Source organism: Pan troglodytes, chromosome 14 (genome assembly GCF_028858775.2).
Source record: "Pan troglodytes isolate AG18354 chromosome 14, NHGRI_mPanTro3-v2.0_pri, whole genome shotgun sequence".
Taxonomy (NCBI): Eukaryota; Metazoa; Chordata; class Mammalia; order Primates; family Hominidae; genus Pan; species Pan troglodytes.
The window spans coordinates 66,129,193-66,146,043 of NC_072412.2; the positions used below are offsets into that span (position 1 = coordinate 66,129,193).

The window sequence follows — 16,851 nt, forward strand, 5'->3', positions numbered from 1 at the left end:
TATTAAGCTTGGGGCCCTCAAAATAATTTTTTAATTGCTTTATTGAGATAGCATTGATGTATAAAAATTGTATATATGCAAAATGTACAGAATAATTTTTAATATATAATCTATCTTTGTATGGGCTCTTTGAAGCTTTAAAATCAGACATCCTCTATTTCTTCTTGTTAATAATTATTTTATTAATTATCTCCAAAAAAGGCCAGTGATATTAGCATTCTTACTGATTTGCTCTTGCATATATTAGCATGTGGTGAATTTTGTGAGGTTTTAAGATGTGAACAATGCAAAGCCATTTCAGGATAATTTTCTAATTTATCCTAAGTATTTAACTTAGAAGTACTATTTGCAGTACTTCTTGCTGTATGTGAGAAGAGATGGGGTGGGGCTTGGTGTGTCTGCTTTTATTTTAGAACAGACCTAAGTGACAGCATGGATTTCTTTCCTTGTTTTCCTTTGCCAGAGGGTTAAGAGGGTAAACATTTTGTCTCTGGTTTTCTATAAGAAGAGTCATGGTGTAATGTTTGCCCCAAATCTGATAGTTAGCCTACTATAGAAATGTTCTTTTAAAGTTAGTATATAAATAGCTTAAAAATTAGCATGTAAAAATCCTTTTAAAGTTAGTGCATAAATAACTTTCATTTGATCTTTGACTTGATGGTGAACAAAAAAAGAGCATTATTTTGTATAAATCACTATGGCTCATATAGATGTTAAATTTTTAGGTTTATTACTGGTCAGATATCTTCGGTATTGAAATTCAACTTTGTAACAAAAAAACAGTATTTTTTCTGTGCACAGCTAAAGCTCAGAGGGAAAAAATGTCAAATCTTATATAGCATAGCATAGTTGAAAAAGTATTTTATATTTTTATTCTATTTATCATGTCTTTATCACAGCTTAGTGACATGTGGTTATTGTCCACCTTTTTTTTTCTTTTGCAAGTGAAGACTAAACCTCATTTCTTTGTCATTGAGATAGAAAATGACAATCTTGGCCAGGTACAGTGGCTCACGCATATAATGCTAGCACTTTAGGAGGCTGAGGCAGGTGGATCACCTGAGGTCATGAGTTGGAGACCACCCTGGCCAACACAGTGAAACCCTGTCTCTCCTAAAAATACAAAAATTAGCTGGTCGTGGTGGCGCATGCCTGTAATCCCAGCTACTCGAAAGGCTGAGACAGGAGAATCACTTGAACTTGGGAGACAGAGGTTTCAGTGAGTCAAAATTGTGCCACTGCCCACTGCACTTGAGGAGCTTGGGTGACGGAGGCTCTGTCTTTTTAAAAAAAAAAAAAAATCTTGTTCCTGGTCTTCTCACTTCCTCTCTGGTGGTCTATTCATATGATATAGTCAGCCTCCTGAAAAATTAGTTTTGGTGTTAGTGCATTTTGAAGAACCTGATTAGGTCATAATATAAGACTGAATTCCAGTTTTGGGAAAGAGCTTCAAATGTGTGTGTGTTTTTTTGTTTTTTTTTTTAAGTTTCAGGGTACATGTGTAGGATGTGCAGATTTGTTACATAGGTGATATGTGCCATGGTGGTTTTCTGCACCTATCAACCCATCACCTAGCTATTAAGCCCAGCATGCATTAGCTGTTTTTCCTAATGCTCTCCCTCCCACTACCCCACTGCCTGACAGGCCTCAGTGTGTGTTGTTTCCCACCCTGTGTCCATGTGTTCTCAGCTTCAATATGTTTTTAACACTTTTCTCTTTGCTTTAGCCTGAACACACCACCTGGAACTAAAGTTAAGCTCTCAGGCATTGTTGACATAAAAAATGGATTCCTGCTCTTGAATGACTCTAACACCACAGTTCTTGGTGGTGAAGTGGAACACCTTATTGAGAAATGGGAGTTACAGAGAGTAAGTGTAAACTATGGCTTGAACTTTTGAAACATTACACTCTTTTTTATTGCATTAAAGAGCTTTTTCAATAATGAGTAAAATTAGTTCTTTGTGTCAGAGTTGAATAGAATGGAATATGATTATCTTTAGAGAAACTATCTTTGTCTAAGTGTATTGTTTCTCTAAAGTAGATATACTTTTTCAGTATTTGTTACATTTTATTACTTATGTTTAAACATTCTTTCCTGACAAGTTTCAAAACTGTCAAGATACCAGTTATAAGCTATGTACAATTTATTTGTGTATAATTCTTTCTGCAAAAAACAAAAGTGCATCTATGTGAATATATGTATACCTGTCTTATCTACAGACACACATACGTGCAAGTAAAAGTAAGTTAGAATTTCACTATAATGGAGGAGTTCTTGTTGCACTTGACTTCCTAGTCTCATTAGCTGATATTTTTCCCCATTTATATTAACAATATCTTCATCTTTCCAGTCATGTAGGTTATCTTGTAATTGTTCCTCTACTTTGCTTCCAACAACCATTTCTGTTAATCCATTGCAGTCAAATCTCGTATCACTTCCTTGCTCTCAAGTTCTTATTATTACTGTAGTTAAGTCTTTAGTATCTCTTGCCTGGACTGCTGTATTAGCCTTCTGACTGTCTATCCACATATCCTTTCTCCATCTTCTAATTTATTTTATGTACTTTCACCAGGTTTTCTTCCTTCAGCATAGTTGAGATGCTTTTATTTCAAATGCCTTAATTTGAGATTGAATGCCATTTATATTCTAGCCCTGGTTCCAGTTTACGTTTAATTTTCAACTTTCTAAATTCTTCCACGTAGATCTTGTTGTAGCCAAATGGAGTTGCTTCGTCTTTCTTTGATGCTCTATGATTTCCTCAGTTATACATTTTTAATTAAATGTTTTTCCATTTTTACATTATTCATCTTGTTTTTTCTCTCCTGATCCCTGCATAGCCAAATCATCCCTGTGCTTTTAGACCCAGATCAAATGATTGCTTCTTCTCAAGGTGAAGTACTTGTTTCCTTATTGAATTCTTTAAACATTTTATTCTTTTTGTGTATTGCTTTTTACCTAGCACTAAAATTGTGTTCATTTCTCATCTCCTGTGACAGATAGTATGCTTCTGAGGCCAGAATTTTTGTTTGTGTCATCTTTCTTAAGTTCTGCACGTATCTGTTGAACAATGTGTAGATACTGTGCTGGGATCTTGCATCTGTATCTCAAGTTATCCTCCTAGTAGTCTTTATAAGGGCTGTTAAATAACTTACTTTATGATTAGACAGATGATGGATCTGAGCACAATCCAAGACCATTTTTTTCTGTTATACCAGAGTAGCCTTTTCGCAATCTCCAAAGCAGTAGCGCTGAACTTTACATGTAATAGACGTTATAAAAAATACTTGTGGTATAAATGAATTACAAAGCACATAAAAAATATTTGTGGAACAAATGAATAGCAAAACTGATTACTCCTCGAGCTGAAATGTATTCTTGTGACACCCTCAAATCTTGCCTGTTTTGTAAAGTCAGCCAAAGGCCTAAGCAATATTTCAAGCTTTTGGTATTTTGTGATACACTACTCTCTCCTATTTTCTTAGTTGCGAAGTTTCTGTGTTTGGGAGGTAAATAGATAAGGACCTTAGGCACATTTTTATTCCTTAGTACTAATTTCTTATGATACTAATGTGCTGTGATTTGGGTTGCTGTACTATGCAATATAAAGTAATGTTCCACAACTGCATTGTTTAATTGAAAATGTCCCAAAAAAGTAATTCAGAAGTAGCTTAATAGTTCTACATAAACAGCCAAGTTTGTGAACTTTGAATTTCCTAGAGAAACTTTACCCATTTCATGTGATCTTTTCATATGTTGATATAATTGTATTTTTTTAATCTGTAGAGATTTTTTAAAGTGTGGTAAAAAGTTCTCAAGTCTAATACCTTATATAATTTTCCCACAACCCAGTCCCATAGCCAGGACCACTTTGCTAACAGCTGTAAACATTCCTAGTAACCTTCTCACCAACACACACACACACACACACACACACACACACACACGGAGTTTAGTAGTAGTTTAATAGTTGCCCTTGAAATGTTTAATTATATGTCTCTGCACTTGACTTCCTGCAAGCCACATTAGTATTTCTTGTTAGGGAGTGATAAAAATTTACATTTAAAATAATTTTAAAACATTTTAATATGATTATAGTTCTTTTTGGTTTTATAGTTTTTGATTTGGTAGCCACAGCAATGTAGGAAACAGGGAAAGTGCAGTTACTTGAGCAGCTGGCAGTGATATACATAGAAATTATAAACCATAAAGCTAATGTTGGAAGTGAAGAAGCACTAAGCATTCAGTAAACTATATGCAGGCATTGTAACTGTAGCAAGTTGGTACCAGATGTAATTTACAAAATACTGTAGTTCTATAAGTTTTAGTGCCCCCAAACTGTAGATTAAAACAATGTTTTTATTGTGGCAAAGTATACATAACATAAAATTTAACATTTTAACCATTTTTTAAGTGTAAATTTCAGTGGCATTAAGAACATTGGCATTGTTGCACAGCTGGTACCACCATCCACTTCCCTAACTTTTTCATCTTCCCAAACTTAAACTCTGTACCCATTAAACAGTAACTCTGCATTCCTTCCTCCTCTCAGTCTTGGGCAACCACCATTCTACTTTCTGTCTCTGAATTTGACGAAGTAACTCATGTGTGGAATCATACAGTATATATCTTTTTTGTGCCTGACTTATTTCACTTAGCATAGAATTTTCAGTGTTCATCTATGTTGCAGCATGTGTCAGAATTTCCTTCCTTTTTAAGGTTGGATAGTACTCTATATCTATACCATCTTTTGTTCATTTATCCATCAATGGACATTAGGGTTGTTTTCACTTTTTAAGTCTTATGAATAATGCTGTTATGAACATGGGTACACAAATACCTCTTTGAGACCCAGCTTTCAATTCTTTTGTGTGATCTAGAAGTGGGATTGCTGGACCATATAATTGTATTTTTAATTTTTTGAAGAATTGCCATACTGTTTTATATTTACTTTACACTCGTTTCCACCAGGATATTACAGGGGTTCCAGTTTTTTACATCCTCACCAATGGTTGGTATTTTGTGTCTTTTTGATAGTAGCCATTCTAACATGGGTAAAATAGAATATCATTATAGTTGGGTTTTTTGTTTTTTTTTGATATGGAGTGTTGCCCAGGCTGGAGTACAATGGCGCGATTTCGGCTTACTGCAACCTCTGCCTCCCAGGTTCAAGCGATCTCCTGTCTAAGCCTCCCGAGTAGCTGGGATTACAGGTGTGCACCACCATGCCCAGATAATTTTTGTATTTTTAGTAGAGACGGGGTTTCACTATGTTGGCCAGGCTGGTCTCCAACTCCTGACTTCAGGTGATCTGCCGGTCTCAGCCTCTAAAAGTGCTGGGATTATAGGTGTGAGCCACCATGCCCGGCCTTCATTATAGTTTTGATTTGTATTTCCCTAATGCTTAGTAATATTGAGCATCTTTTTGTGTGCTTATTGGCCATTTGTAGATCTTCTTTGGAGAAATTTCTATTCAAGTCCTTTGCCCATTTTTAATCAGGTCAGCTGTTGTTGTTGTTGTTGTATGAGTTATTTATAGATTCTAGATATCAATTCCTACTAACATAATATGTTTTGCAAATATTTTTCCCATCCCATGTGTTGCCTTTTCACTGTGTTGGTAGTGTCTTTTGATGCACAGAATTGTTGAAGAGTTTTTATAGGTTTAGCTTTTATGCTTAGGTCTTTGATCCATTTTGAGTTAATTTTTGTATTAGTAAAGGGTCCAAATTCATACTTTTGCATGTGAATATCCAGTTTTCCCAGCACTACTTTTTGAAAATAGTGTTCTTAATGAATGATCTTGTCAGCCTCATCAAAAATTATTTGGCCATATATGAACAAATTTATTTCTAGGTTATCTGTTCTGTTTCACTGGTCTAAATGTCTATCTTTATGCCACACTGTTTTGATTACTGTAACTTTTTATTAAGTTTCATAATTGGAAAGTGAGACCTTTTTCAGGATTGTTTTGGCTATTCAGCATTGAGATTCCTTATGAATTATAGGATAGATTTTTCTATTTCTGCAAAAAAAAAAATCATTGGGGTTTTGGTAAGGATTATGTTGACTCTATTGACCACTCAGTATTGATATCTTAACAATACTAAATCTTTCAATTCACGACCATGGGAAGTCCTTTTCACATTGTTCTAAATTGTTAGTGTAGAGAAACACAACTGATTTCTCTGTGTTGATTTTGCGTACTCCAACTTTATTGAATTTATTATTCTAACAGTTTTTTTTTCTTTTTAGTGTGGAATGTTTGGAGTTTTCTACATATAAGATCACGTTATCTGTGAAGAGTTAATTTTATTTCTTCCTTCTCAGTTTGAATACCTTTATTTATTTTTCTTGCCTTATTTAGCCCTGGCTAAAACTTTTAATATAGTGTTGAATGGAAGTGATGAAAATGACATCCTTCTCTTGTTCTTGATCTTAGAGGAAACACCTTCAGTCCTTCACTATTGAATATGATGTTAGTGGTGGGTTTTTTATATATGGCTTTTATCAGGTTTGAGTAGTTCCTTTCTATTTTTAGTTTGTCGTATATTTTTATTATAAAAGTGTGTTTGGTTTTGTGAGCTGCTTCCTCTGCGTCAATTGAGATGATCATGTGTTTTTCCCCTGCTTCATTCTGTTAATGCGTTACATTGATTGATTTTTATATGTCGAAGCATTCTTGTATTTTGGGAATAAATCACATTTGGTCATGGTCTATAATGCTTTTTATATGGTGTGGGATTCTGATTACTGGTGTTTCATTGATGATAGATTACTTTTTTCCTAATTTCTAAAATTTTGGTAAAATACACATAACGTAAAATTTACCATCTTAACCATCTTAGATGTACAGTAGTTTAAAACACATTCACAAATGTTCAACATCACTAATCAAAATGTAAATCAAATACAGCAAGATATACTACCCTACAGCCATTATCCATTACAATGTCTACTGTAAAACAAACAAAGAAACAAAAAACCCCAGAAAATAGCAGGTGTTGGCGAAGATGTGGAAAAACTGGAACTAAGCCTTGTGAACTCTTGGTGGGAATATAAAATGGCATAGTTGCTACAGAAAACAGTATGGCAGTTCCTCAAAAAATTAAAAATAGAATTACCATATGATCCATCAATTCCACTTCTGGCTATAAACCCAAAAGAATGGAAAACAGGTCTTGAAGAAATATTTGTGTACCCTTGTTTACAGCGGCAGAGGGCATTATGCTAAGTGAAATAAGCTGGGTATAAAAAGACAAATACCATGTGATTCTACTTATGTGAGGTACTGAAAGTAGCAAAAATTATAGAGAGAGAGTACAATGGTGATTTCCACGGACTGGGGGAGGAGAGAATGGGGGAGTTATTGTTTAATGAGTATAGAGTTTCAGCATTAGTAGACCATTTACTTTTAATGGAACTCAGTATGGAAAGTTTTAATTCTACTATCTTGCTATTTCTTTTGTTGTTGTTTTGCTTTTTGTTTCCTGTTTTACTCCATTTTCTGCTGCTATAACAGAATACCACAGACTGGGTAATTTATGAAGAAAAGAAATTATTTCTCACAGTTCCAGAGGCCCAGAAGTACAATAACATGGCTTTGGTATCTCACCAGGGCCTTCCTGCTGCATCATAACATGGTGGAAGGACAAGTAAGCATGTGAGATAGAGAGAGGCTGGGACATAAACTTCATCTTTCATCAAGATCCCACTCCCAAGATAACTAACCCATTCCTGTGATAACAGCATTAATCTATTCATGAGGGAAAAATATTCATAATCTTATCACCCCTTGAAGGTCCTACCTCTTAACACTGTTACAATGGCAATTACATTTCAACATAAGTTTTGGAGGGACAGTCAAATCATAGCACTTCCTTTTAAATGAATTGCATTTTTTAAATGATTCTGTTATCTGCATTATTAGCTTATCAGCTATATTGTGGGCGGCAAGCCACCCAGGTGCCAAGGCATGAGACCGAGGGCACAAGCTGTTCCAGCATAATAAAACATATAGAATAAGAATAGTTATACTAGAAATAGATTATAGATATGATTATATGTGAATATCATTATTAGTTTGTAGTATTACTCTTTATTCCAATATTATAATAATTTTTGTTTTATAATTATAACCTAGGAAAAACCAGGCCATACAGAGATAGGAGCTGAAGGGACACGGTGAGAAGTGACCAGAAGACGAGTGTGAGCCCTCTGTTACGCCCGGACAGGGCCACTAGAGGGCTCCCTGGTCTAGCGGACAGGGCCACTAGAGGGCTCCCTGGTCTAGCAGTAACGCCCTCGCCTGGGAAGGTGCCGATTACCTAGTGGACCTTGGCCTAGCGGTAGCGTCAGTGCCTGGGGAAGGCACCCGTTACTTAACAGACCAGGAAAGGGAGTCTCCCTTTCCCTGGGGGAGTTAGAGAAGACTGCTCCACCACCTCTTGTGAAAGGCCTGACTGATGGCAGGCTTGTCCTCAGCCATCCAGAGGCCTGACTGTCTCCCTGTGATGCTGTGCTTCAGTGGTCACGCTCCTGATCCGCTTTCATGTTCCACCCTGTACACCTGGCTCCACCTTTTAGATAGCAGTAGCAGAATTAGTGAAAGTACTAAAAGTCTTTGAAATGCATAGAAGAAATAATGGCGTAAGCTGTCCTCTCTCTCTCTCCGCCTTGGCTGCCAAACAGGGAAGGGCCCCTCCGGTGGACACGTGACTCGCATGACCTTACCTATCATTGTAGATGGCTCACACTCCTTACCCTGCCCCCTTGTCTTGTATCCAATAAATAACAGCATAGCTAGGCATTCGGGGTCACTACCGGTGTCCGCGCCTTGCTGGTAGTGGCCCCCCGGGCCCAGCTGTCCTTTCTTCTGTCTCTTTGTCTTGTGTCTTTATTTCTACACACTCTCATCTCCACACACAAGGAGAAAAAACCCACAGACCTTGTAGAGCTGGGCCCTATACTATATGACTGTGTTTTTGTTTTTAAGTGGTTGCTGTAAGGTTTAAAATGTGTACCCTTGACTTCTTTCTTTCTACCTTCAATAATACGTACCACTTTATGCGTATTGTAAGACCCATACAATTATATGCTTTCATGTACCCAGTTTTGTCTCTATGCTGGTTTTGTCATATACTTTACATTCGTTATGAAGGTCACAACACATGTTTTAATTTTTTTCCCTTAAATGGTTTTTAAAACAATGAAACAATTTTTAAAAGATATTTTTGTCTTTCTACGCATTTACCATTTCCGTCCCTCTCTCTTTTCTTTGGTAAAGATCAAGTTCCTGCATGGTGTGTCTTTTAGTTCAGGTTAGCTGATGATGAAGTGTTTTAGTTTTGGTTTGTCAGAATGTTTTTTTTTTTCTTTACCTTTTAAGGACATTTTCTCTGAATGTATGTTTCTACATTGAAAGATTTTTAAAATTTTTCTTAAGTGTTTTAAGGACATCATCTCATTGTCAATTACCTGGTATACTATCTATAGTCTGTAGTAATCTTTTTTTATGTAATGTATCTTTTCTTTATCTACTTTTAAGTCTTTTCCTTTTTTTTTTCTTCCTATTTTTATTTTAGGTTAAGGAGGTACATGTGCAGGCTTCTTAACATGGGTAAATTGTGTGTCACTGAGGCTTGGTGTATGAAAGATCCCATCACCCAAGTAGTGAGCATAGTACCCTATAGGTAGCCTTCCAACTTATTTCCTCCTCCCACCCTTCTCCCTTAAGCAGTCCCCAGTGTCTCTTGTTCCCATCTTTGTGTCCATGTGTACTCAGTGTTTATTTAGCTCCCACTTATAAGTGAGAACATATGGTATTTGGTTTTCTGTTCCTGCCTTAGTTTGCTTAGAATGATGGCCTTCAGATGCATCCATATTGCTGCAAAGGACATTATTTCATTCTTATTTATGGCTGTGTAGTATTCTGTCATGTATATCTACCACATTTTCTTTATCCAGTTCTGTGTCGATGGACCTCTTCATTGATTCCATGTCTTTGCTATTGTGAATAGTGCTGCAATGAACAAACAAGTGCATGTGTCTTATGTGCAGTAATAGTAGTTGAACTCTTAGTTCTTTGAGGAATCGCCGAACTGTTTTCCACAGTGGCTGGACTAGTTTACATTCCCAGCAACTGTGTGTATGTATTTTCCTTTCTTGGCAACCTTGCCAGCATTGGTTGTTTTTTGACTTTTTAATAATAGCCATTCTGTTATGAGATGGTATCACATTGTGGTTTTGATTTACATTTCTCTAATGATTAGTGATAATGAGCATTTTTTTCATATGTTTGTTGGCCATTTCTTTGTCTTCTTTTGAGAAATGTTCGTTCATGTCCTTTGCCTATTCTTTAATGAGGTTGTTTTTTGCTTGCTGATATGTTTAAATTCCTTATAGATTCGGGATAGTAGACCTTTGTTGGATGTACAGTTGACAAATATGTTTTCCCATTCTGTAGGTTTTCTGTGTACCCTGTTTATAGTTTCTTTTGCTGTGCAGAAGCTCTTTAGTTTAATTGGGTCCCACTTCTTATTTTTGTTTTTTGTTATAGTTGCTCTTGAGGACTTGGTCGTAAATTCTTTGCCAAGGCTAGTCTCAAGAAGGGTATTTCCTAGGGTTTCTTCTAGGGTTTTTATTGTTTTAGATGTTACATTAAAGTCTTTAATTCTTCTTGAGTTAATGTTTGCGTATGATGACTGGAAGGGGTCCAGTTTCAATCTTCTGCATATTGGCTAGCCAGTTATCCCAGCATCATTTATTGAATAGGAATTCCTTTCCTCATTGTTTGTTATTGTCAGCTGTGTCAAAGATCAGGCGTTTGTAGTTGTATCACTTTATTTCTAGGTTCTTTATCCTATTCCATTGGTCCGTGAGTCTGTTTTTGTACCCAGTACTCACTGTTATATTTTTGTACCAATACCATTCTGTTTTGGTTATTGTAGCCTTGTAGTATAGTTTGAAGTTGGACAGCTTTGTTCTTTTTGCTTAGGATTGTGTTGGTGATATGGGCTCATTTTTGGTTCCATATGAATTTTAGAATAGTTTTTTTTTCTAATTCTGTGAAGAATAACATTGATAGTTTGATAGGAATAGTGTTGAATCTCTAAATGGCTTTGGATGGTGTGACCATTTTAATGATATTGGTTCTTGCCAATATCTGTGGGCATGGAACGTTTCCATTTGTTTGTGTTGTCTCTGATTTCTTTGAGCAATGTTTTGTAATTCTCATTGTAGAGATCTTTCGCCTCTTTGTTAAGCTGTATTCCTAGGTATTTTATTCTTTTTATGGCCATTGTAAATGGGTTTGCATTCTTGATTTGAGTCTGGGTGCTATTGGCATACAGAAATGCAACTGATTTTTATACATTGATTTTGTATGCTGAAACTTTACTGAATTTGTTTATCGGCTCTAGAAGCCTTCTGGTGGAGTCTGTGGGGTTTTCTAGATATAGAATGATATCATCAGCAAAGAGAGATAGTTTGACTTTTTTTTTTTATTTGGATGTCATATATTTCTTTCTCTTGCATAATTCCTCTGGCAAAGACTTCTAGTACTATGTTGAATAGAAGTAGTGAAAGTGGGCATCCTTGTCTTGTTCCAATTATCAAGGAGAATGCTTCAGCTTTTGCCTGTTGAGTATGATGTTGGCTATACGTTTGTTATAGATGGCTATTATTATTATTATTATTATTATTATTATTATTATTATTTTTGAGACAGAATCTTGCTCTGTCACACAGGCTGAAGCACAATGGCACAATCATAGTTCAATACAACCTTGAACTCCTGAGTTCAAGGGATCCTCCTGCCTCAGTCTCCTGAATAGCTGACACTACAGGTGCACACCACCAAGTCTGGCTAATTTTTAAATTTTTTATAGAGATGAGGTCTTTCTTTGTTGCCCAAGCTGGTCTCAAACTCCTAGCCTCAAGCAATCCTCCTTGTTTGGCCTCCCAAAGTGCTGTGATTACAGCCTTGAGTCACTGTGCCCAGCTCGATGGCTCTTATTATTTTGAGATATGTTCCTTAGATGCCTAGTTTGTTGAGAGTTTTTAATATGAAGGAATGTTGAATTTTATTGAAGGCCTTTTCTGCATCTATTAAGATGATTATGTAGTTTTTGTTGTTAATTCTGTTTTTGTGGTGAATCACATGTATTGATTTGCATATGTTGAACCAACATTGCATCCCAGGGATAAAGACCAGTTGATTATATTGAATTAACTTTTTGATGTGCTGCTGGATTAGTTTGCTAGTATTTTATTGAAGATCTTCTCATCTACGTGCATCAGGAATACTGGCCTGAAGTTTTTTGTTGTTGTTGCATCTTTGCCAGATTTTGACATCAGGATGATGCTGGCTTTGTGCAAAGAAGTAGGGAGAATTTCCTCCTTCTTGATATTTATGGAACAGTTTCGGTAGGATTGGTATCAGTTCTTCTTTGTATGTCTTAAAGAATTTGGCTGTGAATGTATCTGGTCTAGGATTTTTTTGGTTAAGAGATTTTTTGTTATTAATGATTCAATTTCAAAACTTGTTATTGGTCTGGTCAGGTTTTCACTCCCTTCCTGGTTCATTCAGTCTTTGGAGATTGCTTCTAGGAATGTATGCATTTCCTCTAGATTTTCTAGTCTGTGTGCATAGAGATGTTCATAGTTTCTGAGGATCTTTTGTATTTCTGTGGGATTGGTTGTAATACCATATGTGTGATTTCTGATTGTACCGATTTGGATCTTCTCTCTTTTTTGTTAATCTAGCTAGCAGTCTACCAATTTTTTTTTTTTTTTTTTTTTTTTTAGACAGAGTCTCACTGTGTCTCCCAGGCTGGAGTAGTGCAGTGATGCAATCTCGGCTCACTGCAGCCTTCAACTCCAGAGTTCAAGCAATTCTTGTGCCTCAGCCTCCCAAGTAGCTGGGGTTGCAAGCCTGTGCCACCACATGTGGCTAATTTTGGCATTTTTAGTAGAGATGTTGGCCAGGGTGGTCTCAAACTCCTGACCAGAAGTGATCTGCCCACCTTGTCCTCCCAAAGTGCTGGGATTACAGGCATGAGCTACCGTGCCCGGTCCACAGTCTATCAATCTTAGTTTATTCTTTCAAAGAACCATCTTTTTGTTCCATTGATCTTTTATTTGGATTTTGGCATCTCATTTTCACTTAGTTCTCTGATTTTAGTTATTTCTTTTCTTCTGCTAGCTTCAGGGTTAGTTTGTTCTTTTTATTCTTGTTCTTCTAGGTGCAACATTAGATTGTTAATTTGAGGACTTTTTTTTTTTTTTTGAGATGGAGTCTCACTCTGTCATCCAGGCCAGAGTGCTGTGGTACAATCTTGGCTCACTGCAACCTCTGCTTCTGGGGTTCAAGCAATTCTCCTGCCTCAGCCTCCTGAGTAGCTGGAACTACAGGCACACACCACCATGCCTAGCTGATTTTTTTTTTTTGTATTTTTAGTAGAGACAGGGTGTCACCATCTTGGCCGGGCTGGTCTTGAACTCCTGACCTCAAGTGATCTGACTGCCTTGGCCTCTCAAAGAGCTGGGATTAGAGGCATGAGCCACCACACCCAGCCAATTTGAGAACTTTCTAACTTCTTGATGTAGGTGGTTAACACTAAAAGCTTTCCTCTTATCACTGCTTTAGCAGCATCTCAAAGATTTACGTCTCTTTTTTCATTAATTTCAGATAATTTTTTGATTTCTGCCTTGATTTCATTGTTCACCCAGAAGTTATTCAGGAGTAAGTTTTAAAATTTACATGTAATTGCATGGTTTTGAGAGATCTTGCTGTTGATTTCTATTTTTAATGCACTGTGGTCCAAATGTGTGCTTGGTATGATTTTGATTATTTTGAATTAATTGAGACTTGCTCTGTGGCCAAGCATTTGGTCAATCTTAGACTATGTTCTGTGTGCAGATGAGAAGAATGTATATTCTGTGGTTGTTGGGCAGAGGATTCTGCATATGTTTATTAGGTCCAATTGATTGGGTGTTGAGTTTCAGTCCAGAATTTTTGTGTTATGTTTCTGCCTTGATGATTTGTCTAATGCTTTCAGTGGGATGTTGAAGTCTCTCACTATTATTGTGTTTGTCTAAGTCTTTTCATAGGTAAAGAAGAACTTATTTTATAAATCTGGGTGCTCCAGTGTTGGGTATATACATATTTAGGATAGCTAAGTCTTCTTATTGAGTTGAATTCTTTATTATTATGTATGTCATTTCTTTCCTTGTGCTTCTTAATTGTTGTTGGTTTAAAGTCTGTTTTAGTTGACAGAAGAATAGTGACCCCTGCTCTTTTTTATTTTCTGTTTGCCTGAAAGATGTTTCTCCATCCCTTTACCTTGAGCCTCTGGGTATCATTACTTGTGAGATGGGTCCCTTGGAGACAGCAAACAGTTGAGTCTTGCTTCTTTATCCAACTTGCCACCCTGTTCCTTTTAAGTGTGTCATTTAACCAGTTTATATTCAGGGTCAATATTGATATGTTAGGGTTTGATTTTGTCATCATATTGCTAGGTGGTTGTTATGTAGACATGATTGCATAGTTTATAGTGTCACTGGAATATGTGTTTAAGTGTGCTTTGTGATGACAGGTATCATTTCTTCATTTCCATGTTTAGCACTCCCTTTAGGAGCTCTTGTAAGGCAGGTCTGGTGGTAATAAATCCCCTTAGCATTTGCATGTCTGAAAAGGACTTCATTTTTCCTTTGCTTATGAAGCTTAGTTTGGTAGGATATGAAATTCTTGGTTGGAATTTCTTTTCTTTAAGGATATTGAAAATAGGCCCTACTCTCTTTTGGCTTGTGAGGTTTAAGCTGAAAGGTGTGCTGTTAGCTGAATGGGATTCTTTTTGTAAGTGCCCTTTTTCTCTAGCTGCCTGTATGATTTTTTTCTTTTGCATTGACCTTGGAGAATCTGATGACTATGTGTCTTGGGAATAGTCATCTTGCATAGTATGTCACAGAGGTTCTTTGAATTTCTTCAGTTTGCATGTTGACCTGTCTAGTGAGATTTGGAAAAGTTCTGTGGATTCTGTCTTCAAATATGTTTTCCAAGTTGCTTGTTCTCTCTTCTTCTCTTTCTGGAATGTCAGAGTTGTATGTTTGGTCTCTTTACATAACCCCATATTTCTTAGAGGTTTTGTTCATTTTCTAAATTATAATTTACCTCAGGTTGGGGGTGTTTTCACAGGGGAATGCCATGGGTGTGGGGTGCTGCAAGTGGGAGTGCTCCAGTGAGGAGGGCCCCACAGGCAGGGGGTATTATAGCCAGCATGATGGGGAGTGCTGCAAGCGAGGGGGCCACATGCAGGAAATGCTCCTTTGGTAACAGCTGGGGCACTGCAGGCAGGGAGCCATATGGGATGGGGGTGCACTCTGGTGGGAAGCCCTCTGGTATTGGTAGTTGGGTTGCCTTGGGTGGATAGCTCTGGTGAGGGGCACCACAGGAGGGGGGCATTCTAATAGGGTGGCAGGGATTCAGCAGGTGGGAAGTTTTCTGAAGGGGTGGCAGCGAGGTCACAGGCAAACAAATTCTGGCAGGAGGCTGTCAGCAAAAGTGCTCTGGTGGGGCAGTGGGGGCTGCACTGCTTGCAGGCATGGCCAGGCAGGGACTCTTAGAGGAGTGTTTTCTTTATCACTGATTTCAACAATTCAATTGTTTAATTATGATGTACCTAACATGGTTGGTGTGCGTTTTATCCTGTTTGGTTTTCAGTGAAGTTTTTTGATCTATGAGTTTATTGTTTTCATCACATTTAGAAAATGTGATTTGGCCATTATTTCTTCATATGTGTTTTTTCTCTTCCCTCTTTGTGGTTTTTTTTTTTTTTTTTTTTTTTGTATTATATCTTCAATTACACATACATTAGACTGCTGGTAATTTTCCAACCAGTCACTGAAGATTTATTCATTTTTTTACCCTAGCCTTTTCCTTTGGCCTCTTTTTGGTAGATTCTATTACTATACCTTTAAATTCACTGATCTTTTCTTCTGTCTTATTTTATTTACTCTTAAGCCCATCCAATGAGTTTTCATTGTTGGTGGTTTTTTTCTTTTATAGAAGTTCCATTTGGTTCTTCTTTTTTTGTATTTTTCTTTACTAGTTGAATTTATGTTTTCTTTTAAATACTTACACATAGTTTTAATAGCTGTTTAACGCCCTATTTGTTAGTTCATCATCTTTGTCATCTATGGCCCAGTTTCTCTTGACTAAATTTTCAGATGGTTATGGTCACATTTTTTCTGTCTTGACATGCCTTGTAGTTTTTGCTTAGATGCTGGACATTGTGATGTTGGTAGTTGTTGAGAGCCTGGATTTTGCTATTTTCCTTTAATGAGTATAAGAATTAGCTTTGGTGAACAGTTAATTTACTTTTGATCAGTTTGACCCCTTCAAGATGTGTATTCAAGCTTTGAAAGGAGTATCTAGCATAGCCTTTGTTCCAAATATTTTTTAGCTCTCTGGATTTCTACTCCCTGTCCTGAATGAATGTCCAAAGAGTTTTTAGTCTGCATGGTCTGATCTGGCTGGATTGTCTGTATACCCTTTATGAGATCTGGGAATTGTTCAGCTTACAACTCTCAGTTGTTTTTTGCTCAGCCTTGTTCTCAGCAGTGACTCAAGGGAACTCCTTTGAGGGTTTCTGGAGCTTCTTTATTATGGCAGGTTCTTCTTTCTGAAACAGCCCCACAACTTCCAGTTCCATCAACCTGCTTGAACTGTGAGACTGATATTCTAAACTCAGCTCCCTATGACCTCTGTTGGCATCATGGCTACAAGCAGAAAGCCATAGCTCACCTGTTTTTTTTTCTCTTTCTCTCAGGGATAATAGTCTTGCATCATCTGT

At 36.9% G+C, this 16,851-nt stretch overlaps 1 protein-coding gene across 14 annotated transcripts in view; it reads left to right on the forward strand.

The window, feature by feature from the left end:
- The window catches only part of TDRD3 (tudor domain containing 3), a 178,929-nt gene that overhangs the window by 70,900 nt on the left and 91,178 nt on the right, over window positions 1-16,851 (forward strand). For all 14 annotated transcript variants that reach the window (XM_063792184.1, XM_063792182.1, XM_009427025.5 and 11 more), the window contains one exon: window positions 1,727-1,868. In XM_063792184.1, coding sequence (XP_063648254.1) covers window positions 1,727-1,868 — 142 coding nt within the window. The remainder of the gene's footprint in view (window positions 1-1,726; window positions 1,869-16,851) is intronic.